This window comes from Syngnathus acus, chromosome 15 (assembly GCF_901709675.1).
Source record: "Syngnathus acus chromosome 15, fSynAcu1.2, whole genome shotgun sequence".
NCBI lineage: Eukaryota > Metazoa > Chordata > Actinopteri > Syngnathiformes > Syngnathidae > Syngnathus > Syngnathus acus.
This window is the reverse complement of record NC_051100.1, coordinates 7,666,251-7,688,939: the sequence shown is the minus strand read 5'-3', so window position 1 is coordinate 7,688,939 and position 22,689 is coordinate 7,666,251. Positions and strand designations below refer to the sequence as shown.

Here is a 22,689-nt window from a genome sequence, read left to right as displayed (position 1 = left end):
AGCTTGGTGCATATAATATACCAGTAGCTCAAGCAGTGGTGTTCAAACTATAGCGCGCGGGCCGTTTGCGGCCGGGCAGCTTGTTGTTTGTTGACATTGTACACAATTTACACTGGCTTGGTTTGCATCGGTTTACTAACACTGGTGAATTTATTGTCGAGTGTTGAATGAATTAAGGCTGAATAGCGACGATAACAAAGTGGTCCTTGCATCATTGGATTTTTCTGCAGTCCTTGGAAGAAAAAGATTTAACACCCCTGAGCTAAAAGAGTCAGCACAAGAGAGTAAAATGCAGAATATAAAATGACTAAGATACTGTAAGGAAAGCCAAATAACAGGGGGCCAAGAAAGCAAAATGCTGAATGTAAAATGACTAAGATACAGTAAGGAATGCCAAAATAACAGGGGGCCAACCCTGTTGGAATGTTCAAGGGTGCAAGAGTGCAAGCTATATGACATTTTTAGGGTCTCAAATTAAGCCCGTGGTTGGACTTGTGCATCACATCCTCGTCATGAGGATGGTGGCCCTATCAGAGATAGCCTGGGTGGAGTCACGGAGGTCCATGACAGAAGAAAGCGTGCGGTATGGTAAGTTGGGAAAGCACTTGACTGCGTGAGGAGCAAGTTGGTGCGCGATCCTTGCATAAAAAAAAAACAAAAAACATATTTACTGGGGTTAAGACACGCAAACAACGACGTGGAACGCAGAGGGACATATGGTTGTATGGCACCTCAGCTGTGCGTCATGAATCCTGCGCAGGGATCGCCACCTTCGGCCGCACCGGGGGACACGTCCACGGAGGAGCGCGCCTCCGGGGGCTCCGCATCAGAGCAGCTCAACTCGTCACCTGTCGCCAGGTGTAAAAGCAAAAGTGTGGATCTGCCTTTCAGCGTGGAGTCACTCATGTCGGACCGTACGCAGGCTAGAAGTCAACAATCCTCGGAGCCCAGCGCGCGGGTTGTAGAAGAGGACGCGGGGCGCATTTCGCCGGTGGAACTTAATCGGTTCAAAGCCGAGAATGTGGATATCAACGACAAGGAGAGCAGCCCCTGGGTACAGTCTTCCTATGCATCACCTCCCAGTGAGTCTAAGCATTTAATTATTTATTATGTCTGAAAATAGAAATATATCTATCTGCAATAATTTCAAGGGTGGAGATCGGGGGCTGACAAGTGAGTCTGTAAAACTTCGATTTGAGTAAGGTTGTGCACCCACAGATTACATCTGGGAATACATAATAAGATAAACAGCATCCTGATTTTTTTTTTAAAAGTGTATTTTATAAATTCTAAAGCGTCTTCGTGGAGTGGTTTATTAAACGAATGAATGACTATTTTAAAGCGCTGTATTTAAAAAAAAATCATGTATTTTTTTTTTTTTTTTTTTAAATTAACCGAGCCTCAAGTTACACCGGACTGAATTTAAAGTATTACTTCAATATAACACTATTAAAATGTTACCGCTGTGGTAGAAATGCAGTGTGATGTGCGTCTAATATTTTTAGCCACTCGCATTACTAAATAGAGATCGGAATATTTGAAATATCTTTTATTATCATGCTTGGCAGTGCTACACACCGCGGCAAACTACAAAACACAATGACGGAAACAAACGTTATCTCAGTGCCAATTATAATAATTAGCTATTATGTCATTGTAATGAAATGGTGCAGGTGTTGCTAGAATTTTAGTTAAGTGTCCACTGAGTGTAAATATCTGTTTTTTCCACTGCAACTTCCTGATGAAATGATGAGATGTTTCATGTTTTTTGTGTCCTCAAGGACTCCCCAGCCCGAGCCACTGCAACCTGCGCAAACACAAGAACAACAGGAAACCCCGAACCCCGTTCACGAGCACTCAGCTGCTGTCCCTGGAGAGAAAGTTCCGCCAGAAACAGTACCTGTCCATCGCCGAGAGAGCAGAGTTTTCCAATTCCCTCAGCCTCACAGAGACACAAGTGAAGATCTGGTTTCAGAACCGTAGGGCCAAGGCCAAGAGACTGCAGGAGGCCGAGCTGGAGAAATTCAAGCTGGCCGCCAAGCCGCTCCTGCCGGCCTTCGCCTTCCCCTTCCCCCTGAGCGCACCCATGGGCGCACCGGCCCTCTACGGAGCTGTGAACAGCCCGCGGCCCGCCTTACCGGTTCCGAGACTATTTGGTGGACCCTATGGGATGTACTACTTGTCTTAACACCGCATTGCATTGGACACTTTGCGTGCACATGTGTGAGCGTGTGCGCCTTGCCTTAAAATGACCTCCATGCCACAAGGCAACAAAAGTCAAATCTGATAAACATTAATGTGAGAATATTTATTTAGTAGGGAAAAAAATCGCATAAAATTGTTAATAAATAAACAAACAGTTAAATAATTGTTATAGTCGGCCTTAATCATTTTACACTTGACTGGTTAATCAAAAATGGACATTTTGGCAGTGTAGTAAAAAGGAACAAATTGCACAACTTTTAAAATTCCAGGTGTTTTCTATCAAAATTCTATTTCTCAAAAACAATATTTTTTAATACCTAAGGTAAAAACGGGAAATTTTGACAATATTCTGATGTTGATCATTTGTATTGGATTTACTTGTGTATTGATGTACAAAATATAACGGGATTTACAAGCCAAAAATAATGTTTGATGTGACCTTCCTAAAATTGTAATCCAAAGATATAATATTGTAAGACAGTCCAAGAACATTGCACAGAAGACACAAGCGCTATATTAAGCAATAATTGTACTCAAATTTAAAACGGACGCTGAGCTTTCCATGGACATTATGCCAAGTCAACATACCTTCCTTTTGCCCACATTAATAATCTTTACACCATTGACCTTTAAATTAAAATGTACTTCTAAGTTTGTTTTGGTTTTACTTTGCAGTCATTTGAAAAGCTCTTATTAGACAACAGCAGGCACCGTTTTTATCTGTAAATAAAAATTGATGACTTATTTTATACTCAAGAGTTATCAAGTGTATTTTATACTGAAAAAGCATTTTGGGAAATTAAAGTCTATTACAAATATACTGAGGTTGCTTTGTTTTTTGTTTTAAAAAGTCCGTTTTGAAGACCTGCAGTAAAAAATGTGCATGTCACACAAAAGACTGTCTGAACAAATGACGTGAGAAAACTATTTTATGTTATTTGAAATAATAGAGTACATAATTGTGATTTCTCAAGCTGTTTCATTTCCTCCTTCCTCTGTGACCTCTGAAGCCTCGAATGGAGCCATGACCAAAGCACACATTAGAAGGAACCCTAGGGAAAAAAAATTAAGCAGGATTGTTCAACTTACAAAAGAATATTGAAGTGGAATTTGAATCCCATGTTGTACAACTGTAGTTATAAAATGAAGCAGCCATACTGACCTGTAGGAGTATCGTGGTTTCAGATGCTCATCGTTTGTGTTTTGACATGCTGCCATCTCCTCATGTGTGGTGTCTTTTTCAGTCAAGTGGGTCCCTGTCAAGGACACGGGCATCTCCATGGATTCTTCTTGATCTACCTGTTTGGCCTGCTCTTCACAAAGAACCTCACTCGCATTACCCACAACCTCCATCGCTATGTCCTGCTGCTGCTTTGTCTCTCCAGATCTAGCAAAAAAAAAAGTCAGGAATTTTAGCAGCAAAATCTAGTCAAGGGGATTCCCCCTAAAAGAAACAAAGGTTGCACATTATTTTGCTAAGTACAGTGCACGTAAGAAGCGGTTAATGTCACGCATTTTTTTTCAACATGGTTTGAGTACAAGTTCTTATACAAAATAAGTCATTGTGATCATGCAAAGAATATTTTCAAAACAAATATCTGACTGTGCACCTCATTTAGCACGTGTCCTTTGATAATATTTAAAAAGTCAACTCTTACCATTTTTCACTCAATTATTTCGAGGACTACTTACTTATACTTGTCATTTAATTCTATAAAGTAAATGTTCTTGAGTACAAGTTGATAGCCTACCCAACTCTGAATATCAGTATGAATTTTTAAAATAAAATAGCAAGTACGGCCCAAATAAAAATATACTTAAATTAGTTGTCAGCAACATGTCATTTGTAGAAAACTACAAAAGAATTACTCGAAAGTACATAAAGAACATTGCTGCCATCTATTGAGCAAATCAAGTAAGTGCAGTCTCACCCTTTCTCTCTTTTGGCTTTGTCAAATCTGAAGTCTGGGGGGTACTTGTGAATTCGTATCAAGTGGTCCTTCCGGAGTGTGCTCGTCCTGAACTTGTGTGCACAGCCTTCCACCAAACACTGGTACTGTAAATCATGTGTACCATGTAAAGCAGCTTTATGCAGACCAGCTTTTTTTTTTTTTTTTTGCTCGTCTATCTTTTATGCTTGACATGCCGAGTGTCAAAACATTACAAATATGGTGGCATTCCTCCATCCGGGACCTCAAAGCTTTAATTCTTGTGTTTCATACCATGTCCTGCCGCTGTGCCAGGACCATGAAGACAGAGTCGTGCCACTCCTGAATGTGAATATCCAGGAGGCGAGCGGTGGGTAATGAGCGCCGGCAGATGGAGCACACGTGTCTATGTAAGGAATTGTAGTGGTGCTCATACTCCTCTAAAGTACCGTGGACTGCGTTGCAGCCAGAGATGTGACAGGCAAACTCTGAAACGCTGGAGAAAGAACAAGACAAAAACATCTTGAACTTGTGAACCCCAGGAAATGAAGGTACTCAACATAAAAGTTTTACTATACAGCCTATATTTTCAAACAGATATGTGGGACTTTAGATCCATTCATTTTTCATAACCCTTATCCTCAATAGGGAGCTGAAGCTGATTTTGGGTGAGAGATGGATACACCCTGTGCCTGAACTGGTCTTCAGCCAATTGCAAGATCTTCTCGACTTTTTAGGTGGTAAAACCAGGGACAGCAACAACATGGAGGAATATGAGCCACCAAACATTAATAAAAAATATGCAACAGATTTGGAGGTAAAAAAAAAAAGAGAACTGTTTGACGCTGTCCGCTCCAAGACTGATTCAGGGTGACTATGTTATGCATGTCTTGTGTCAACCTAAAATCAAAAAGCTGATAGTGTTGGTTTTAAATCTCTGTATAATCTGCAAAATATCAAGCAAGGTGTATTATTTCAGTTGCTATCATGATTTTCCCCGCTTCTTTGGCCATTTTGGGGGAGAACAATCATTGCAGTACTTTTTAACTAACCACGTGTACAACTGTCATACCTGAGGGTTTGTTTGTCGTCGTCTGCCTCTGAAATATAAAGGTCTTGAAGGTACATGTGTCTTTCAACGTCTCCATCCTGAAAATAGAATATCCATTGTATGAAATAAAACAGTACGGTATATTAGTTCATGTTGTCATTACCTCGAATAGCTCGTGGTCTTTATGAAGATTGATGAGCTGAGGACTGAAGTTAAACGGGTTTTCCTCGTCTTGCAAAATGTCCTCAGTCGTGCAGTCTGCTTTGTCGCGGTCCCCTACCGAGGTTGGAAACGATGTTGGTTGTAACATGACGGTTTCTTAACGTGGACGTAGTCAAAAATGTTCTGAACTGTTTTGGTTGCTCCCGTCGCTGATTGATGACGTTGGAGTTCAAACCACCACCCTGCGACCAGCTCAAATCAATAATGTCGTACTTCGCTTTGCCCCTGTTATTGCCACAAAAAAAACTCATTCAATTCAAGCATTTAATGCTTGTAAATATTTTTTATACATTTTTTTTTTCAAGTGACAACGGACATTCATTTCAGATTTTTTAATCAATATGCAGTACACAGAAACGGCCAGTAGATGGCAGCAAACATGCTGCTCAATAACTTTGGTCAATTAATTTATTGCTTAATTCAATATTACACGATTACTACGCCCCATTAATGTGTCAGAATTCAGCCGAATCCATCATTTATTTTGTGTGATGATCACCCATTTTAAATTTGTTGCGTTTCCCAGTGTTTTGGTTTTACAGCCAATTTGTAAAGTTTTGCCAAGAATGATGGATCGGTTCTAATTCTAACTCACACGGCGTTGTTCAAAAAATTGATTTCTAAAGAGTAAAGTTGGGGAACCATTTTTCATAATCCTCTTGCGATTCCTACGCGTCAGAAGGGTTTGAGGAAATTACAACATAGAGGGGCGGAGAGATGCTCGTCTTCGGCATTTTCTCAGACCATTCCAGCTCACAATGACTGCGTCCGTCCAAGCAACATGACCCAGTTTCGATATTTGATATGGAGTTTCTTCTTGGTGTTGGGTATAATTTTTTTTTTCTTTTTCCTCCATATGTCTTGCTATGTATTTTCTTTTTTTATTCTTTTTTGCTCATTGGAATATTCCTATTTGCAGGGAGCGCGTGGACTCTACCTCATGTGATGAAGTATCAAACAGTGACACCTCAGAAGCTAAATAATTTATCTCACATCAGTAATGTTGCCACCCATCAGGTAAGTCACCACACACACACACACACACACACGCACACACGCACACACACACACAGGCACTCACGCACACTCTTCAGCACAACCTCATTTTCCTCACTCATATACATGCAATATTGTGTGTGTTGTGTAGAAGTATCCCGATGTACTGCAGTACTCTGTGAGGATTGCAGGACAAAATTACACACTGCACCTTGAGAAAAATAAGTAAGAGAGATTGATATTTGTCCACATTTGTCAACATACTTACATTTGCTGATGTTTCAACCAACCCGATTATTTCAGGGAGCTTATCGGAGAAACCTTCTCTGTGACACATTATTCCAAGAAAGGAACCCAAATAACAGCAACGCCGGGTCTTGAGGTATGTGCTGTTTAATGAAGGTTGTGTGTTTAGAATTTGAATATGTTTTTAAAATAGACCCAAAAGGAAGGAAATATATCAGCGTAGGGTAAGGGTGGGGAAAGTTTTTCTTGTCGGGGACCATTTAAAATTTTCAGTCATTTTAATTTCACAGCCTATTCATGAATAATACTGTATAATGTAAAGTTCAAATCAAGATTATATTATTGGAATTTGTGGGTAAAATAGTTTTGGGCTTTTGGCAGCCGGATCAAATTGTATCGCAGATCATGCACATATGGCCCACCAACCATTAGGTTTCCTATCCCATTGGAGTGACCCGAAAAAGAAAAAAAAGAAAATGAAAATAAATATGAATAATATAGTCAGTTTTACAGTTTACAGTTTTTTGAGTGTTCTCTATTGGTTGTCCTTTGGGACCAACATTTTCCCACAGCCTTTAAGTTGTGACCCACTTTTATAGAAGTCAGACGAAAAACTGTTTTTCAAAAATTGTCTTTGGAAACACGTGATTGCAAGTAATTATATATGTGCATTGTTCATTTCAGTGAACGTATGTGTTTATGTAAAGACGAATGCATAAAAGTCAATTGTGGCCCGTATTGGTCAAGTACATGATATCATGTGGCATCATACCCATACAAAATGTACTTTTCTCCAATTTGCTTCATATCCACCCAAGTGGTACATGATTTGACGTGTGAGCTGGGCACTTTGTGATTACTTAATGACACAGTTCCTTCCTCTAATTTTGGCATCCCGCACAGGAAGTTGATTAGCAATGCCATTATGTACTGTATGTTCCTGATTTATCACTTCCCTCTCACTATGACTCATAAAGTGCAACACATCAAGATTGGCATTATGTTATGCTGTCATTGGATGTTCAAATCCGTCTTTTCCTGACATGTTCAGAATCACTGCTACTACCACGGGCATGTCGTGGGAGTCGACGACTCCTCTGCCAGCATGGAGCTGTGCTCAGGATTAAAGTAAGACACACACACACACACACACACACACTCCACTTCTTGTAATGTGATTGCAAACAGGTTATTGCTACCAAAGCATGGCATGAGAAATTTACTTAAAGTCATTATGGCTTGAGACTGCCCACCATGACTCATGTCCACATGTTAAATACAGACTCCACAACAGCCATTTCCTCAATTAGAATTAATAAGATCGAGTATGAGATCCAGATGTCTCGGTCTTCTTAAGATGCTTTTGTTGTATAGTTCATATTTTATATTAACAAGACTGAGAAACGGGATTTTAGTTTGACATTAGGGCAACGCTCGTCTCTCTGCATCATCTCTAAAGTTCCTCTTTCTCCCTACAGGGGGTTTGTACGCCTCCAGGATCAGACGTACCTGATAGAACCTTTGACCTCACAGCAGGCTGAAGTTCACACTGATGCAGGTCTTCATGCAATTTACAATTATAAACATCTGAGAAGGAAGAGAAGCTCCTGTTCCCATGGAAACACAACCATGTACTATGATCACGTATCGCGTCCGTCTGGAGTGTTCGAGCTCAGTAGTCTGGTAAAGACACGCACAGCATGGACACAGACTGACAGGCACACACTATAAATATACTCCACTGGTCAAACCATGATCTAAGCATTTTGTTATGAAGTTCAAACTTTAGAGTGTGAATGTCCCATAACTGATATGATGTTGGTCTCAGTCTAAAGAAGGCTGAATCTACAGTGCCTCTGCTGGTTGCAGACAAGTAGCGCACCCAATTTTGCCTCGAGACGCAATTCAGTTCCACATATGTGAACACTACATTACTCACAGCCTGTCAAAAGTGACTTTATTTCCAACCATCCTACTGTATAGCTTGTTTAATGTTTTGGTTTTTCTTATAAAATGTTCAACTTTCTCAGAGAAGCAGAGGCCAGACTAAAAACGGAGAACGAAAACCCAGAACTGTGGAGCTCGCTGTGGTGGTCGACAACACAGAGGTTTCATTCCTGTTTTTCATATCAATAAAATACTGTATTTGATTTTAATATGCATTCCCACATCGGGAAATTGTACTTATCTAAATGTTTTTCTTCCAGTACAAGAGATTCGACAATAAAAGGACAGTGGAAGCCAGAGTGCTTGAAATAGCAAACAACGTTGACAGGGTACGTGCCTTTCACACAGACAAAAATAGTCACCACTGTGAAATAAGTTCATTCTAAAATTCACACAACTGTAGATTTTTTTTTCCACCCAGTCTGGGAAATTTCCTGTGCATGCACTCACTGCATTTCCTTTGCGTCTGGATAGCAGAAATCGAGAAAAAACTGTGCTGTTACGACCTGTTCCCTTCAAATGATTAAAAGGAGAAGTTCTCTCACTTAAAGTGTGAATCTTAACACTTAAGCAGAGGCGATTCACACATATCACACTTTGCAAGTTTGCATATTTTCCAACAATTGGGCCAATGTCTGTGACTCATCAGACAGTAGACCCAACACTGGTGGTCTATGACAGGATTATAGCCCAGTATATCCTTGTTCATGTGGTTTGTAGCGTTGTGTCTGACTCACTCTTGAACCTTTCTCCATATTTACTTATCCATCTTATATACTTTCCCTTTGAATGTGCTCATGTGCATTCTGCTCTGATGTTCCAGCTGTATCGTCCTGTGGGTGTCCGTGTGATGTTAGTAGGACTTGATATCTGGTCGTACAGAGATCAAATAGAGGTCAGTTCCAAACCTGAGCAAACGCTCAGCCGCTTTCTTGAGTGGCGCCAGCGGAACCTCCTGCCGAGGTTGAAGCATGACAACGCACAATTCATCACGTAAGACTCAGACGAAAACAGCTTACATCTGCTCTGACTCGGATGTGAAAAATGTTCTCTTTTTATTGTTTAGAGGCTTGGATTTCGAAGGCACCACGGTTGGTCTGGCCAACACAAATGCCATGTGCACGTCAAGCTCAGGGGCGGTAAATGAGGTTGGTGCTTTCTTTTCTTTCATGTGGTTGTAAAGAATGTCATGAATAGTTGTGCAATGGACTAAATGGGTTAGCCTGCCTATTGATCAGAATAATGTTGTGAAGAGTTGTGCTAAAATGGAGATATGGATTTCCCATAGCTGATGTCATGTTGTCCTTTAGACAGCAACTTACGAGGCAAGACTGACTCAACAGCACATTTGCTGGGTGCAGCCGAGTAGTCGAATTTTCTTCAAGATATGATCAATCGAAAACAACCAGTTTGCACATTTCCCTGTTACAAAAAAGCTACCATGCTGAATATCAAATGATAGTTACGTCATGTAACTTTGTGAATATTCCTCTTCTTCTAAGTCTTCTAAATTGCCTCAACATTCAATCCCTAAATACACTCGACATCTGTTTATGCCTTCTAGAAGGATATTTTCTAAATGTGGGTGGTTGTCCTATTTCATATGTTTCCACTTGTCTTAACACACCTCTACTGTGCACGCAGGATCATAACAATAACGCAATTGGAGTGTCCTCCACGATTGCCCACGAGATGGGTCACAACTTGGGCTTGTCTCATGATACAGAAAATTGCATCTGTGGTTCTTTGACGTCAAAGAAAGGCTGCATTATGGCAGAGAGTGTCGGGTAAACTAATTTAAGCCTTGACTAAGTCTGATTTGACTGCTGTACTCTCCAAAACAATGAAAACATCAGGGCGTCTTGAATGTTCCTTTAGCCCCGTGCCTCCGGAGATGTTCAGCAGCTGCAGCAAGCAGCAGCTCAACAGATTCCTGGAGGAGATCAACCCAGCTTGTCTCTTGGATACACCCTTGACTGGCCGTATTTATGGCGGGCCGGTGTGTGGCAATGCTTTCCTGGAGCCTGGCGAGGAGTGTGACTGTGGAACCGTAGAGGTACGCTGCGCTCATGCAAATATTTACAAGACCAAAGCGAAACAAGGAAGGTTGGATTGTAATATTCTGCTCACTTCCAAGGAATGCAAGAATCCCTGTTGCAACGCTACTAACTGCAAGCTTAGCGGAGGAGCCCAGTGTGCTGAGGGTGAATGCTGCCACAACTGTCAAGTGCGTCATATACAATCTCCACGTGCTACTCTGTGGGTGTGACCATTTACAGGCTCGTCAGTTGTGTGTAAATAATCACATTTGTCCATCGCCATTTGCAGCTGAAAGCGTCAGGCAGCGTCTGTCGGCCGAAGACGGGGAACTGCGACTTGGCAGAACACTGCACTGGACTGTCTGCCTCCTGTCCTCCCGACGCCTACGCCCAGAACGGCCTGCCGTGCAACCGTGGGAAAGGATACTGCTACAACGGACAGTGTCCGTCGCGGCAGCAACATTGCAAGAGATTGTGGGGACCAGGTAAAACACAGAATTTTTTTTTTCTGCATTGGCTCCCTGTGTTCAACCACAAATATATATATTTTTAATTCAGTTGGATTTTGTCTGTATTAGCGGTGAATGTTTGCAATATTTGAATTCAATCTTGTGAGTCCTCTTGTAATGGGATTGTTGAATCAATTTGTGCCTTCTTTATAGATGCGGAGGTATCTGCAGATGCTTGTTACTTCCAGCATGGAGGTTGCAGAAAGAGCCTGTTTGTGCGTCGATGTTTTGGCTCGTAGGTTTCACACAGTGACATAAGATCTCAGTTTCTTTCTTGGTTTAGTGATGAATTGTTTTGTATTGTTTGGCTGCAGAGAGCAATCATGCGGCACACTTTTTTGCACGGGAGGATGGGGGTTCCCAGTGACATCTAGGAAGTCCTTTTACAAAGTAGGCAATGAAGAATGTAACGAGGCGACCATGAACCCAGAAGACAACTACCCTGCAGACCTGGGCATGGTGCCCACTGGTACCAAGTGTGGCAACAATATGGTAAATATAAATATCGCTTTCGATTGTTGCTTACGTGAGCTAAAATGTGTTTTGATCCATCTTTAAGGTATGCTACAACCAAAAGTGTCATGACATCAGAAACATAAGAGCATATGGAACCGATGACTGCGCCGCCAAATGCAACAACCACGGGGTGAAAATGTTCACCACACACACATACAATATTTGAAGCATCCCAAACTGACTGAATGGATTTCCAACAGGTTTGTAACCATCAGAGCAAGTGTCACTGTGATCCTGGCTGGGCTCCACCTTTCTGTGATGTGCTGGAATCGGAGGTGTCGGAAGGTATAGTGCACATCATCTGATTTAATGTCATTAAATGCTATTTTTTCAAATAGTGGCCACGCCTTAAATTCTAGATGATGATTCATAATCAGATGTAGGTGAGCTTGATGAGAATATGCTTTTAGTCTTTGCCTTGTTTTTCTTTCGACACTTATTACTTGCAATGCATTCCACATGGAGTCAGATAACTGAGCTCTTGTGATCAGATAGAAGCAGCGGTATTTATGTGATTTCACGGAATCCCCCTTCGTACGCACAGTAATGATGTTAACGGACATTCACTGTTGCTTCCCTCAAGCAATGAATAGATATTGATAATGGAACGCGTGTGTTTACAGGAGGAGGACTGGGGCTTGTTGTGTCACTGGTCGTAAGCCTGCTCATATGCACGGCCCTTCTCATCGGCGGTTTTATGTGCTGCAGCCGGAAAAGACAACTTCCAAAGAGGTTTGACATTCAACTCTCTCGGCCATGACGGATCAATGAACCCTCGTGTCCTTTTATCTTAGTTGCTTTGTGTATTTGTTTTACAGAGGTCTCCAATCTACCTCAGGACAGACAAATCCTTTATTTCGATCGAGCAATGCACGGGGCAGCCCTCATCTTCGCTCCACAACTATTAGCCAGCCGACATTTGTGGAGTCTTCAGCCGCACAAGTGCGTAAACCGCTGTCCTCCTCCATGCCTGGATCATCGAATATGATGTTCAAGCCCTGCAGGACAGCTCCTGAGGTTTGTCGGTTGGATAGCACAGCTTTTGCATTTTCAAAATGTTTTAAAAGCTAACAAAGAACAAGAAGCTGTTAAAGTTCATACTAAGAGGAACTCCTCTGAGGGAAATGGTCCCATCAGTAAATTGGCATTGTTGACAAATACGGTCAATAAATAAAGCATTTTATACAGTGGACCTGAGAAATGCTAAACTAATTCATTCTCACAACATATCATGTGTGGTGACTGAATTTGTTCCCTCTGCTGCCTGCATAAAAGCTGAATTTGTGCAGGTAATGATTTATGAAACATTTTCACTTTGCTAAAGGTCAAACAAGTATAAAGACTGTATAATCAAACTAAAATACAGTTAAACTACTTTGTTTAGAAGACATCAAATGTAACTAGAATGTGCAATTTCTGGAGAAATTGCGTGTGAAGGCGAAATGTATGAATAACTTCTTCGGGGAATGCTGCGGAATGACGTTGAAACGTGTTGAATTACTTGAGAAATGTAGAAATTTTGGAGAATTTGGTTGAATTTCAAATTTGGAATTTTTGGTAAGTGGGAAGTTGTGGAATAGGTAGGCAAAAGGTTGAAAGTTGGAATGGGTTGAATCGGTTGAAAAATGTAGAAATGAGAAGGGAAAAAGGAATTGGGTGTGAATTTCAAAATAAAAGATGTGAAGTTTTTGGGAAGTTGTGGAATAGGTAGAAAAATGATGAACAGTTGAAAGTTGGAATGGGTTGAATCGGTTGAAAAATGTAGAAATGAGAAGGGAAAAAGGAATTGGGTGTGAATTTCAAAATAAAAGATGTGAAGTTTTTGGTAAGTGGGAAGTTGTGGAATAGGTAGAAAAATGATGAACAGTTGAAAGTTGGAATGGGTTGAATCGGTAGAAAAATGTAGAAATGAGATGGGGAAAAGGAATTGGGTGTGAATTTCAAAATAAAAGATGTGAAGTTTTTGGGAAGTTGTGGAATAGGTAGAAAAATGATGAACAGTTGAAAGTTGGAATGGGTTGAATCGGTTGAAAAATGTAGAAATGAGAAGGGAAAAAGGAATTGGGTGTGAATTTCAAAATAAAAGATGTGAAGTTTTTGGGAAGTTGTGGAATAGGTAGAAAAATGATGAACAGTTGAAAGTTGGAATGGGTTGAATCGGTTGAAAAATGTAGAAATGAGAAGGGAAAAAGGAAATATTGGAGAATTGGGTGTGAATTTCAAAATAAAAGATGTGAAGTTTTTGGTAAGTTGTGGAATAGGTAGAAAATGATGAACAGTTGAAAGTTGGAATGGGTTGAATCGGTTGAAAAATGTAGAAATGAGAAAGGAAAAAGGAATTGGGTGTGAATTTCAAAATAAAAGATGTGAAGTTTTGGTAAGTTGTGGAATAGGTAGAAAAATGATGAACAGTTGAAAGTTGGAATGGGTTGAATCGGTTGAAAAATGTAGAAATGAGAAGGGAAAAAGGAATTGGGTGTGAATTTCAAAATAAAAGATGTGAAGTTTTTGGTAAGTGGGAAGTTGTGGAATAGGTAGGCAAAAGATGAACAGTTGAAAGTTGGAATGGGTTGAATCGATTGAAAAATGTAGAAATTAGAGGTGAAAAACGAAATTTTGTGAATTTTTGTCGAAATTTTTAACGTGAAAACGTGAAATTTTTGAATTTGGGAATTTTGGGAATGTCGAGAATCTTTCCGAATGTGATTAGAATGTGCTGAATGATGTGAATTTCCAATTGGAATGACGTAAATGTGAAATGTCGAATGTGCCATTAAGAATGAATGGGGAAAAAGTTGTCGGAATTTTGCGAATTTTGCGAAAACGGAAAGTTTTCGGAACGAGAAAAATGGAAGCACCCATCTCGTGAATATTTGGAATACGTCAAAAGTGGAATGGAGTGAATCGGATGAATTTTGTGGAAGAAGAAGCGGGACAAAAAAGTGGCGGGAATAAAATATAATAATAAAGTGAATGGAGTAGAATAACATATGTGTGAAGGCCTTCGCCTTCACACAATTAAGTAGAGGGTTACCAAACCCTCCTGCAGCATCCTATTGATTCCAGTGGCAGCAACTAGTGCCAGGAATGGAATGCAGTCATATAGCGTGTGTATGCTAGAGACATTTTTCATAGTTGTTGAGGTCCCAGACACAAGCCTTTATAATTGCCTCAGTTGCTTTGCCCCCCAAAGACCCATATTGTGTCTGGAACCTTCTATTTTCCAATCACTAAGCCAAGTCCATACAAAAGTCAACTCCTTGCATGTGTCTATAAGGAAACACTCATCATTATTTTCTTTCTACTTCATTGTCTCCTACAGCCCACCAAAAAGAAACCAACTGTACCTCAGCCATCAAATATCCAACAGGTAACGTGATCCAGACGTTAGAACAGAACCCTCACTAGAGCCGATCTTATCTTCTTCATTGTTTGTTTTTACTTAAGCCATGTAATGTTGTTGTTTTTTAGGGTTTCAGGCCACACTTGCAACCACCAGCTGTGCCGAGCAAGCCGATTTACTCTGAGGTATATCAAATGGAATCAATTGTTATCAATTGTTATTGTACACTTCTGGAACAAAAGAAAAAGGGCCTTCCCCACAATGTTCCTTCACTATGAGTCAGAGGGAACTTCTGGGTCTAAAATAATCATAATCTATAAGAGGCGTGTCCCAAAATTTATTACAAGATTAGTCTCATATTGACTCGTGATTACTTCCAGGCAAGGCCACTACCTCCGTCCAGACCTTTACCACCACTTGCGTCCAAACCAGTAAGTCAGCAATTAATCACGCACTTCGACAATGTTTAATCATCTGCCTTCTCGCAGTTCACAACGCCAAAACCTGTCACGCCTCCAGTAAAGCCAAAGCCCGCCGCCGTCCCTCCGCAGCTCCCTCACACTCAGCTGGTACGTATTGAAGAACAGCGGTGCTTCCCGAAATCTGCCACGCCTCATCTTGTCAGCGTCACAGCAATTTCTTTTGGGGTCCTTTAAAATGCGTTGTGTACACATTTTAAGAGATTGTATTGAGAGAGGCTGATGATGTGTGCTTGTATTTATTTGTGTAGATTTCAGGGAGAGTTGCCCTGACTCCACTCAGCAGACCTAGATGACCAAGGGGAATCATTCCACTTTTGAAATCCTCAGACACTGATGCTCTTATCTCACCTACAAGGATTTAAAAAGAAAGAAAGAAAGAAAAGCTCTCAGGAGACGTTGGTGTGAGTTCATGCGAGGACGAGATCCAGCTGAAGGATCGACAACGAAAATAAACAAAAGTGTTTTTTTTTTTTTTAACGCCATGAGGATTGCTGCCATCTGCCTTGCTTCTTTTTAAAACTGTGATTGACAGCACTTATGGCTCCGCCACCATGATGATGACGATGTTTGAAGGGAAACGTCTCTCCTTGTCCTTGATCCTGAGATATGTGAACATTTTATGATTGTACTGCTGATGCTGTAACTTTGTAACATTGTTTTGGTACTAAGAGAAGTTTAGGGATTTTCAAATGTGGCACCAATGTGGGCACTTTAAAGATTTTTGTATGAAAGAACCCAGATTATATGACTTTGCCTTGAATCCTTTTATGAAAATGGATGAATGTATGAATTTGTTCTTGACACTTGTCTTTTTGTCAGCACATATTGATTTTAACTTCTCAAGGGATTTTTAAAAAAATTGAATGTTCTATGCAGCAGTCATCATAACATTGTCCCCTTACAAATACAATAATAATAATGACTCATTTCTTGCAACGAGGACTCAAACTTCAAACTGAGTTTCATTTATGTACATGCTTGTGTTTAAATAAAATTACAAACTTGATTATTATTTTTTTGCGTAATACCATAGCGACTCCCAGATACCATTGCTTTGTAGGACTGGCATTTGCCCTTTTTTGTTTGTGTATTTTTCTTTGGGGAAGATTTCTTTAAGTCACAGTAAGGAGAAACATAGAAAGAAGTTTCTCCTTTTCCTCATTAATAAGGTGAATTTAATTATAAACGTAAACCTTGCATAAGACACACTATTAGCAAACAACGTAATAATGCACGTAGAGTGACGTCAAATGCGCCTATTGCTTTTCGCTCTGGCCTTTTACGCTGCGTTGCTTAGCAACCACCAAAAACAACCGAGCGAAATTGTCCGGTGCTTGAAATTGTCAAAATTAAATTCATAAAGTAACAAAAACCCGGATAGCGAATGGAGCGAGAGTTAGACGAGGACGAGTTGCAGGATTTGTATGCGTGGATCGATAAAATTCATCTTTCAAGACCTAAAAGAAACATCGCCAATGACTTCAGCGACGGAGGTACTTAAAACTAGGCTAAAGCTAAAACTAAGACATCAGATGAATCATGACGGATACCTGCGCAGTCTAAAGAAAGTCAATGTAAGAGCGTAATCGATGATTCTGCTTTTACAAAGATAATAATTCTTTTTTTTTTTAATGACAATGACAGGCATACTAATGCAATTATTGATTTTGTATTGATTTACAAGAGACTGTGCAGGTGGACATAAATACTGATGTGGTCAGTATGTATTGTGCATGAGTTTAATATGTGTTTTTATTCTCGATCATATTTTATGGTTATGATTTTAATTGTATAAATTTAGGCCTGTGCATAAAACACTTACAGGCCATAAATATGTATGAAAAATAATCTAAAATAGGTGTTACCTTGGTGTGTGCCCCATATGTACGCTGCTATGCAAACTAGTGTGCCATTTGTTGCCTCATAATGTCGTACGAGATCATATTTCATGCATGTATTTGCTTTCTGTCTGCAGTGATGGTGGCTGAGGTCGTGAAACATTTCTTCCCAAAGTTTATCGACTTGCACAACTACACTCCTGCCAGCTCCACTCAGCAGAAGCTAAGCAACTGGAACCTCCTTAACAGGCGAGAGGCATCTCATGGTCCATGCATTCATTCATCAAATTTAAAAAAAATATTTCCAGGCAAATGTTCTCGCAGGCTTGTACAGCCATCAGGATGTTTCCCACTCCTGAGTTAGATTGCGGAAGGAAAGTAGTAGCCAGCGAGTGTGTATCCCAAACACACTTGACTTGAGGGTTCCTGTGGTGTTTTTGTTTGGCCATGACCGAGGAACGATTTTACACAGAGTAAATATTTTTTACAGTATAGCTGATAAATATAGTTGCACTGATGGAATATTGGCACGATGGGGATTCAGTATGTCTAGTGCCACCCAACCCACCACTCCCAGTAGACACGTCAACATATTCAGTGGCCAAACTTAGCACACCTCTCTTCATCTGGGGGTGAGAACCAGTCCAAAAACTGTCCCGGACCATTTAAATGGCGCGCAGCCACCCTTGAGGATCCCACCGGTGTTTATCATCACAACATGTAACGTCGGTACAATTGCAAACAGATGTGTATGTGTTATCGAGTGTCGTTTTGCAAACACAGGAAAGTGTTCTCCAAGCTGAACTTCCACGTGCCTGAGAAGTCAGTGAAAAAGATTATACTGCGATCCGCGGGGGTGATCGAAAGTGTGCTGAGTGGCCTCAGGGAAAAGATAGATCAGAAGTTGGACCAGAAGGCACACACCATATTAGTATGTGATGTTGTAAGCCTACATACATGTGTGTGCTATGTGCGTCGCTAAATGTCTATTTTCAATGCAGGATTTGGAGTATTATGACACCAGGAACCCAGAGAAAACTCTCACAGGTAACCACAGCCATGGTTCCTCCATTCTAATACAGTTCCTGTACTTTAAGAAACACAGATAAATCGTATAATTGCATAGAATGTACAGTTTGCTGTAATATTAGTCTCTTTGTAGAAGATAAAGAATATATGCCTGTGAGTAGTGTTAAATTATCTGTCTATGAGTTGGTACACCAAGGCAATTTCCATGATATGTTAGCAGGCTTTTATGAAGGCAATGTCGTTTGGTTGTTTTGAATGGAAATCGTGTCATTGTCTAGTTTGATGGGTGTGGCATTAAATAGTTAGAAGCCTCTTTTTTCCAAGAATTTTTCACTATTTGCTCAACTCATGCTTTTCAAAATTGCCACCATAAGTTTATGAGAAATGCATTTTACTACATTACGTTGTCAATTTAAGTTTGACTAATTATTTACATTTACATGCTGATTCTAGACGATTTCTCGTTGATCCGCTTTGCTACCTGCCCCGTAACTGCATATCATGCTATCGAGTGACCACACAAGCACACACGCAATAAGCAAATGTCGCAACCTTTTGGGCGTCAGTCGCTGACACGGCTCTCTTCCAATTCTCACACCTCATCCGTCCCCGCCATATAACCTTGTGAGCTGACCTCAGAGCCGCTCCTCTTTCCTCTCTTTCCCTCCACCCTGTGTGCTATCACAGAGAGACGCAGTGCACACATCCTATTATCAGCAGATGGCCTTATCACTGACAAATATCAGCATGGCACAACTTCAAGGACTTCCCTCCCTTGTTCTGCTTATCCTCATAGTCCCCCCTCCCCACCTCACCCTACGTTTGTGCTCAGAAGATTTACTGGACTTCTTTGGGTGTCCAACAACAGCACTATTCAGCTCTTCAAAAAAGTCAACATGATTCTGGAGGGAGTGTCACGTTATGTCCTTTTTGCTTCAGAGTTTAATCAGAGTGAGGCCAGATATCTGTCCGAGATCGTACGCGAGGAGGTGAAACGGGATGACAAGTTGAAAATGGAGACGAGGTAATAAAATAAAGCTTCCCATGAATACCTGACATCTACCAAATAAGCAGAAAACTAAACTAGAATCATTTAGGGAGAAATAACCTCATTGCATAAATATACACACCCTTAAGGTCAAACATTACGAAAAACTCCATCTAGCAAAGAAAGATGAAAAAAAGAATTATATATATAGAAAAAATAGAACAGAAAAAGATATTTCTGTCACATGCTTGACAGTAATAAATTCCATCAAATTGAACATTTTCCCCCTGAGATATTTCTGTTTACTTTTCAGTCGAATTACTTAGTCACAGTTCATTTTCTCGGTGGAAAAGGGCTGACAGGATTCATGTTTCTCTTTTTTTATACCAAAAAACTATACTTTTAACAGGGTGTGTGGCCTTTTTGTGTATCCACTATGATTCAAGTTACTCTTGTTGCAGCAAACTACAACACACAGCTCAGTTTTATTCCAACTTGGACCCAGCCGTACGCCAAATGCTAAAGGAAAAAGAGCACGCAGCCATGGCTTTGCAGGAGACAGTGGAGGTACACACACACACACACACACACACCAATCTGGGAAACACATCGCTTGACTTGTCTTCCCATTTTCATTCTTTGCTGGGAAAAAGCAGGTCATATAGACATTTTGCAGGTGTGTGTCCTGAGTGTGTAAGTGTGTGTGCGCACGCATTTATGGTACAAGCTGTGTCAGCAGTGGTCAGTGAGTCAGTTTCACCTAAGCGGATATAACTCAATGTGTGACAACATCTGCATGTGAGGCAAGAGGCTACACAAGGACACAAATGTGCAACACTTCCTCTTTTTTCATCACATCCCGCAGATTTTCAGTCAATGCACTGCCTGTTGTTTTCTCACTTTTGTGTGTCTGTGTGTGTGCGTAGATCCTGCAAATGAAGGTGAGCAAGTTGGAGCGCCTGATTCAGCTAAAGGACATGCGGATAGATGATCTGAGGCACAATCTGGAGATGTGTACCTGTGCAAAAGGAAAATACACTGATTCTAAACCCAGCAGCATTTAAGCACTTTAAAGAAACTCTTATTATAATTGCAATCAACACTTTACAATGTAAAAAGCAAAAAATAATTATATAAAACTTCCATGATTTTTTTTGTTTAGCGGCAATTAATCCCTCTACAAAACGAGAAGCAAGGTTCACATGTATTTCACAGTGAAACCAGGAATTTTTTCCCCTTGGAAATACTAATAGGCCATTTTCCTCATACAGTTCATTTGAAACTGCATAAGCTGCCAATTGACTGCTCATATATATTTGTTGATTCTGGTTGAGAATTTTTGAAATATTAAAATAAAAAGCCCCAAAAAGAGAAAAATAAACACAAAAAGTCTTGTTTGTAAGGATAGGCTTAGAAATACACCAGCAACTTTATTCATAGTGTACATTTATCTAAGTGAAAGTATCAAGTGAGATTTACTGTATATTTGCCTTTATTATTTTTTTCCTATTTCTGTAGAGTATTTAGTGTGCCTTTTTTTTTTTTTTTTTTAAATAATGAGGTTCTGTTCTGTGTGAAGCGGTAATGTGCTTGTTTTTTGTTTTAATTTTAAACTGCCATCCTTTGTTCAGCTTGTAATGTCCGACCACCCCGTGCTCAATAAATTGTCTAACCACTTTATTTTTCCAACGTGACTCCTTGAATAACAAATAGAACTGTTCAGAAATGAGCTGCAAACACAATGACATGCAGTGTTAGGTTTACTGACAAGCACTGTCAGTTCGTCACACACGTCGGAAAATCCAAAACTTATTTATAAAGCAATTCCTGTAAGTGTGAGTTTTGTTTCAAGATAGCACATTTTTTCACCAACGTTAACAGTTAAGATGAGGCTGATCGGAATAAGAAGACATAAATGCTGATTCAGCATCACTAGCCTGTCTTAGTCTAATGATAAAGCATTAGGTCATGTTGGAAAGCTGACACAAGTGGGTCAATTTTAGAACAGGATAGCTTGAAGACAAAAAAGTATGCAAGACTAAACTATGAGAATAGTCTCCATCGTTATATTTCACAAGCAAAACATCTTGGCTATCTCGCAGATATAAACAACATAACTCAGATACTGGCAGCGTCCCATATTTGCGCAAGATCTTGTTACCAAGCACAATTTGTGCGACCAATTGCCAAAGAAAGTAGACATACTGCCTAATTGTCATTCATTTTAATGAGAAATATGATTTGTAACAAGATCTTTGAATTGGGAAAGTGGTCAGGAACAAATCAAACTTGTAAGTTGAGGCCCCAGTGTTCTCAAAAAATGCTCTGTAACAAGCATGATTTATGCAGAATGAAGTAAATGAGAGAAAAACAAGCTGAGTAAGGGGCAAAAAAATGCGTGAAAGTCAGTAAATTATATATTTGAAAGGTGATGTTTTTAGCATGAGTGTGAAGCTCCAGCACACAGGATTGGAATGCAAAGGAGAACAAGCCGAGCACAGAGATGATGATAGCTGATGATGATAGAGTGAATCACCATCTCTGTATCACTCTTCTCTTTCAAACGGATCATTCCAGCAGCCACGCCCTAACTCTGGTGGGCTTCAGCAGACACAGACTTGACCTGACTTCCTCACAGCACCAGACCACCCATTTAACTGGACTCAGTAAACATCAATATTCACATTAACCAGGTTTATTTATCTTGCCATATCAGTGACAAAAGAACCCGGCCGCTCAACTGGTTTGTTTATTTTACATATCTGAAACATATCTTTGCTTTTCCATCGTGCTGGTTTTTAATTGGGTCCTTCTCAGAGTTCAGCAACCAAAACAATGGCTTTAATTTACTTAAAGTGACCCCACTGGCTGGTATTGTGGACTTCACAATGAGGAAATCGTGTCTCACATGCTCTCACACGTTGAGTGCTTCCTGCGTGAACAGCTGACCTCCTTCAGGACCATGGAACTGTTGACGTGTTGACGTTGTGCTCATGACGCACGAGGTGTGACACTGTGTACGTTGGTCCAGTCATCCACACGTGGCTACAATGGTCAGAATTTATGTCCATTGTTTTAGCTGAAATATGTATTGTCTTGCTGTTTGGGCTCTTTTAACTGGAGCTGAGTATTTATGATGTCAGTGCACCCCCTGTTGGAAGCTTTTGGAATTACTCTCTTGTTTTCTAATGTTCACTTTCATAAAATTCAAATAAACTCAAACTGTTTACATATATGCAAATGTTTTAGAAATACTTTTAAAAGCATCATACAGGGAAACTGCAGCCGATAAAATAGTTTTCAGTTACCAAAACAAAGTTTTTTTTTACTGACAAATTCAGAATATTGAC

General features: G+C 40.2%; 4 protein-coding genes across 4 annotated transcripts; 3 read left to right on the top strand and 1 right to left on the bottom strand.

Moving 5' to 3' along the window:
• The first annotated feature begins 582 nt into the window (after positions 1-582).
• Positions 583-2,956, top strand: msx3 (muscle segment homeobox 3). The gene is made up of 2 exons (XM_037271819.1): positions 583-1,082; positions 1,782-2,956. Exons 1-2 carry the CDS (start codon positions 725-727, stop codon positions 2,186-2,188), a joined length of 765 nt encoding a protein of 254 aa, XP_037127714.1. The 5' UTR covers positions 583-724; the 3' UTR covers positions 2,189-2,956.
• On the bottom strand, positions 2,503-5,604 carry znf511 (zinc finger protein 511). Its single transcript, XM_037271808.1, has 6 exons — positions 5,348-5,604; positions 5,206-5,282; positions 4,428-4,629; positions 4,137-4,261; positions 3,368-3,592; positions 2,503-3,257 (listed from the first exon to the last, which is right to left on the bottom strand). Exons 1-6 carry the CDS (start codon positions 5,492-5,494, stop codon positions 3,185-3,187), a joined length of 849 nt encoding a protein of 282 aa, XP_037127703.1. The 5' UTR covers positions 5,495-5,604; the 3' UTR covers positions 2,503-3,184.
• Positions 5,605-6,103: 499 nt separating this feature from the next.
• On the top strand, positions 6,104-16,490 carry adam8a (ADAM metallopeptidase domain 8a). Its single transcript, XM_037271656.1, has 25 exons — positions 6,104-6,233; positions 6,326-6,423; positions 6,554-6,627; positions 6,706-6,784; positions 7,700-7,776; positions 8,127-8,331; positions 8,679-8,756; positions 8,856-8,924; positions 9,419-9,588; positions 9,662-9,743; positions 10,240-10,382; positions 10,474-10,651; positions 10,733-10,822; positions 10,924-11,119; positions 11,297-11,378; positions 11,458-11,635; positions 11,703-11,789; positions 11,860-11,944; positions 12,283-12,391; positions 12,478-12,676; positions 14,982-15,029; positions 15,131-15,187; positions 15,383-15,433; positions 15,491-15,571; positions 15,733-16,490. The coding sequence occupies exons 1-25, from the start codon at positions 6,188-6,190 to the stop codon at positions 15,775-15,777; spliced, it is 2,607 nt and encodes an 868-aa protein (XP_037127551.1). The 5' UTR covers positions 6,104-6,187; the 3' UTR covers positions 15,778-16,490.
• A 262-nt stretch (positions 16,491-16,752) lies between these two features.
• On the top strand, positions 16,753-21,019 carry spef1 (sperm flagellar 1). Its single transcript, XM_037271821.1, has 7 exons — positions 16,753-16,977; positions 17,460-17,571; positions 18,106-18,253; positions 18,324-18,369; positions 19,291-19,375; positions 19,801-19,906; positions 20,266-21,019. Exons 1-7 carry the CDS (start codon positions 16,869-16,871, stop codon positions 20,401-20,403), a joined length of 744 nt encoding a protein of 247 aa, XP_037127716.1. The 5' UTR covers positions 16,753-16,868; the 3' UTR covers positions 20,404-21,019.
• Positions 21,020-22,689: the final 1,670 nt, after the last annotated feature.

Excerpts from the sequence above, each read along its gene's own strand:
- msx3 (XM_037271819.1), top strand. The coding sequence starts at position 725 with ATGGCACCTCAGCTGTGCGTCATGAATCCTGCGCAGGGATCGCCACCT. Across the intron at positions 1,083-1,781 it reads TTCCTATGCATCACCTCCCA|GACTCCCCAGCCCGAGCCAC; the intron begins GTGAGTCTAAGC and ends TGTGTCCTCAAG.
- znf511 (XM_037271808.1), bottom strand. The coding sequence starts at position 5,494 with ATGTTACAACCAACATCGTTTCCAACCTCGGTAGGGGACCGCGACAAA. Across the intron at positions 3,593-4,136 it reads AAAGCCAAAAGAGAGAAAGG|ATCTGGAGAGACAAAGCAGC; the intron begins GTGAGACTGCAC and ends TTTTTTTGCTAG. Across the intron at positions 3,258-3,367 it reads AAACCACGATACTCCTACAG|GGTTCCTTCTAATGTGTGCT; the intron begins GTCAGTATGGCT and ends TTTTTTCCCTAG.
- adam8a (XM_037271656.1), top strand. The coding sequence starts at position 6,188 with ATGACCCAGTTTCGATATTTGATATGGAGTTTCTTCTTGGTGTTGG. Across the intron at positions 10,383-10,473 it reads ATTATGGCAGAGAGTGTCGG|CCCCGTGCCTCCGGAGATGT; the intron begins GTAAACTAATTT and ends ATGTTCCTTTAG. Across the intron at positions 11,636-11,702 it reads CCAAGTGTGGCAACAATATG|GTATGCTACAACCAAAAGTG; the intron begins GTAAATATAAAT and ends TCCATCTTTAAG.
- spef1 (XM_037271821.1), top strand. The coding sequence starts at position 16,869 with ATGGAGCGAGAGTTAGACGAGGACGAGTTGCAGGATTTGTATGCGTGG. Across the intron at positions 16,978-17,459 it reads CAATGACTTCAGCGACGGAG|TGATGGTGGCTGAGGTCGTG; the intron begins GTACTTAAAACT and ends TTCTGTCTGCAG. Across the intron at positions 17,572-18,105 it reads AACTGGAACCTCCTTAACAG|GAAAGTGTTCTCCAAGCTGA; the intron begins GCGAGAGGCATC and ends TTGCAAACACAG.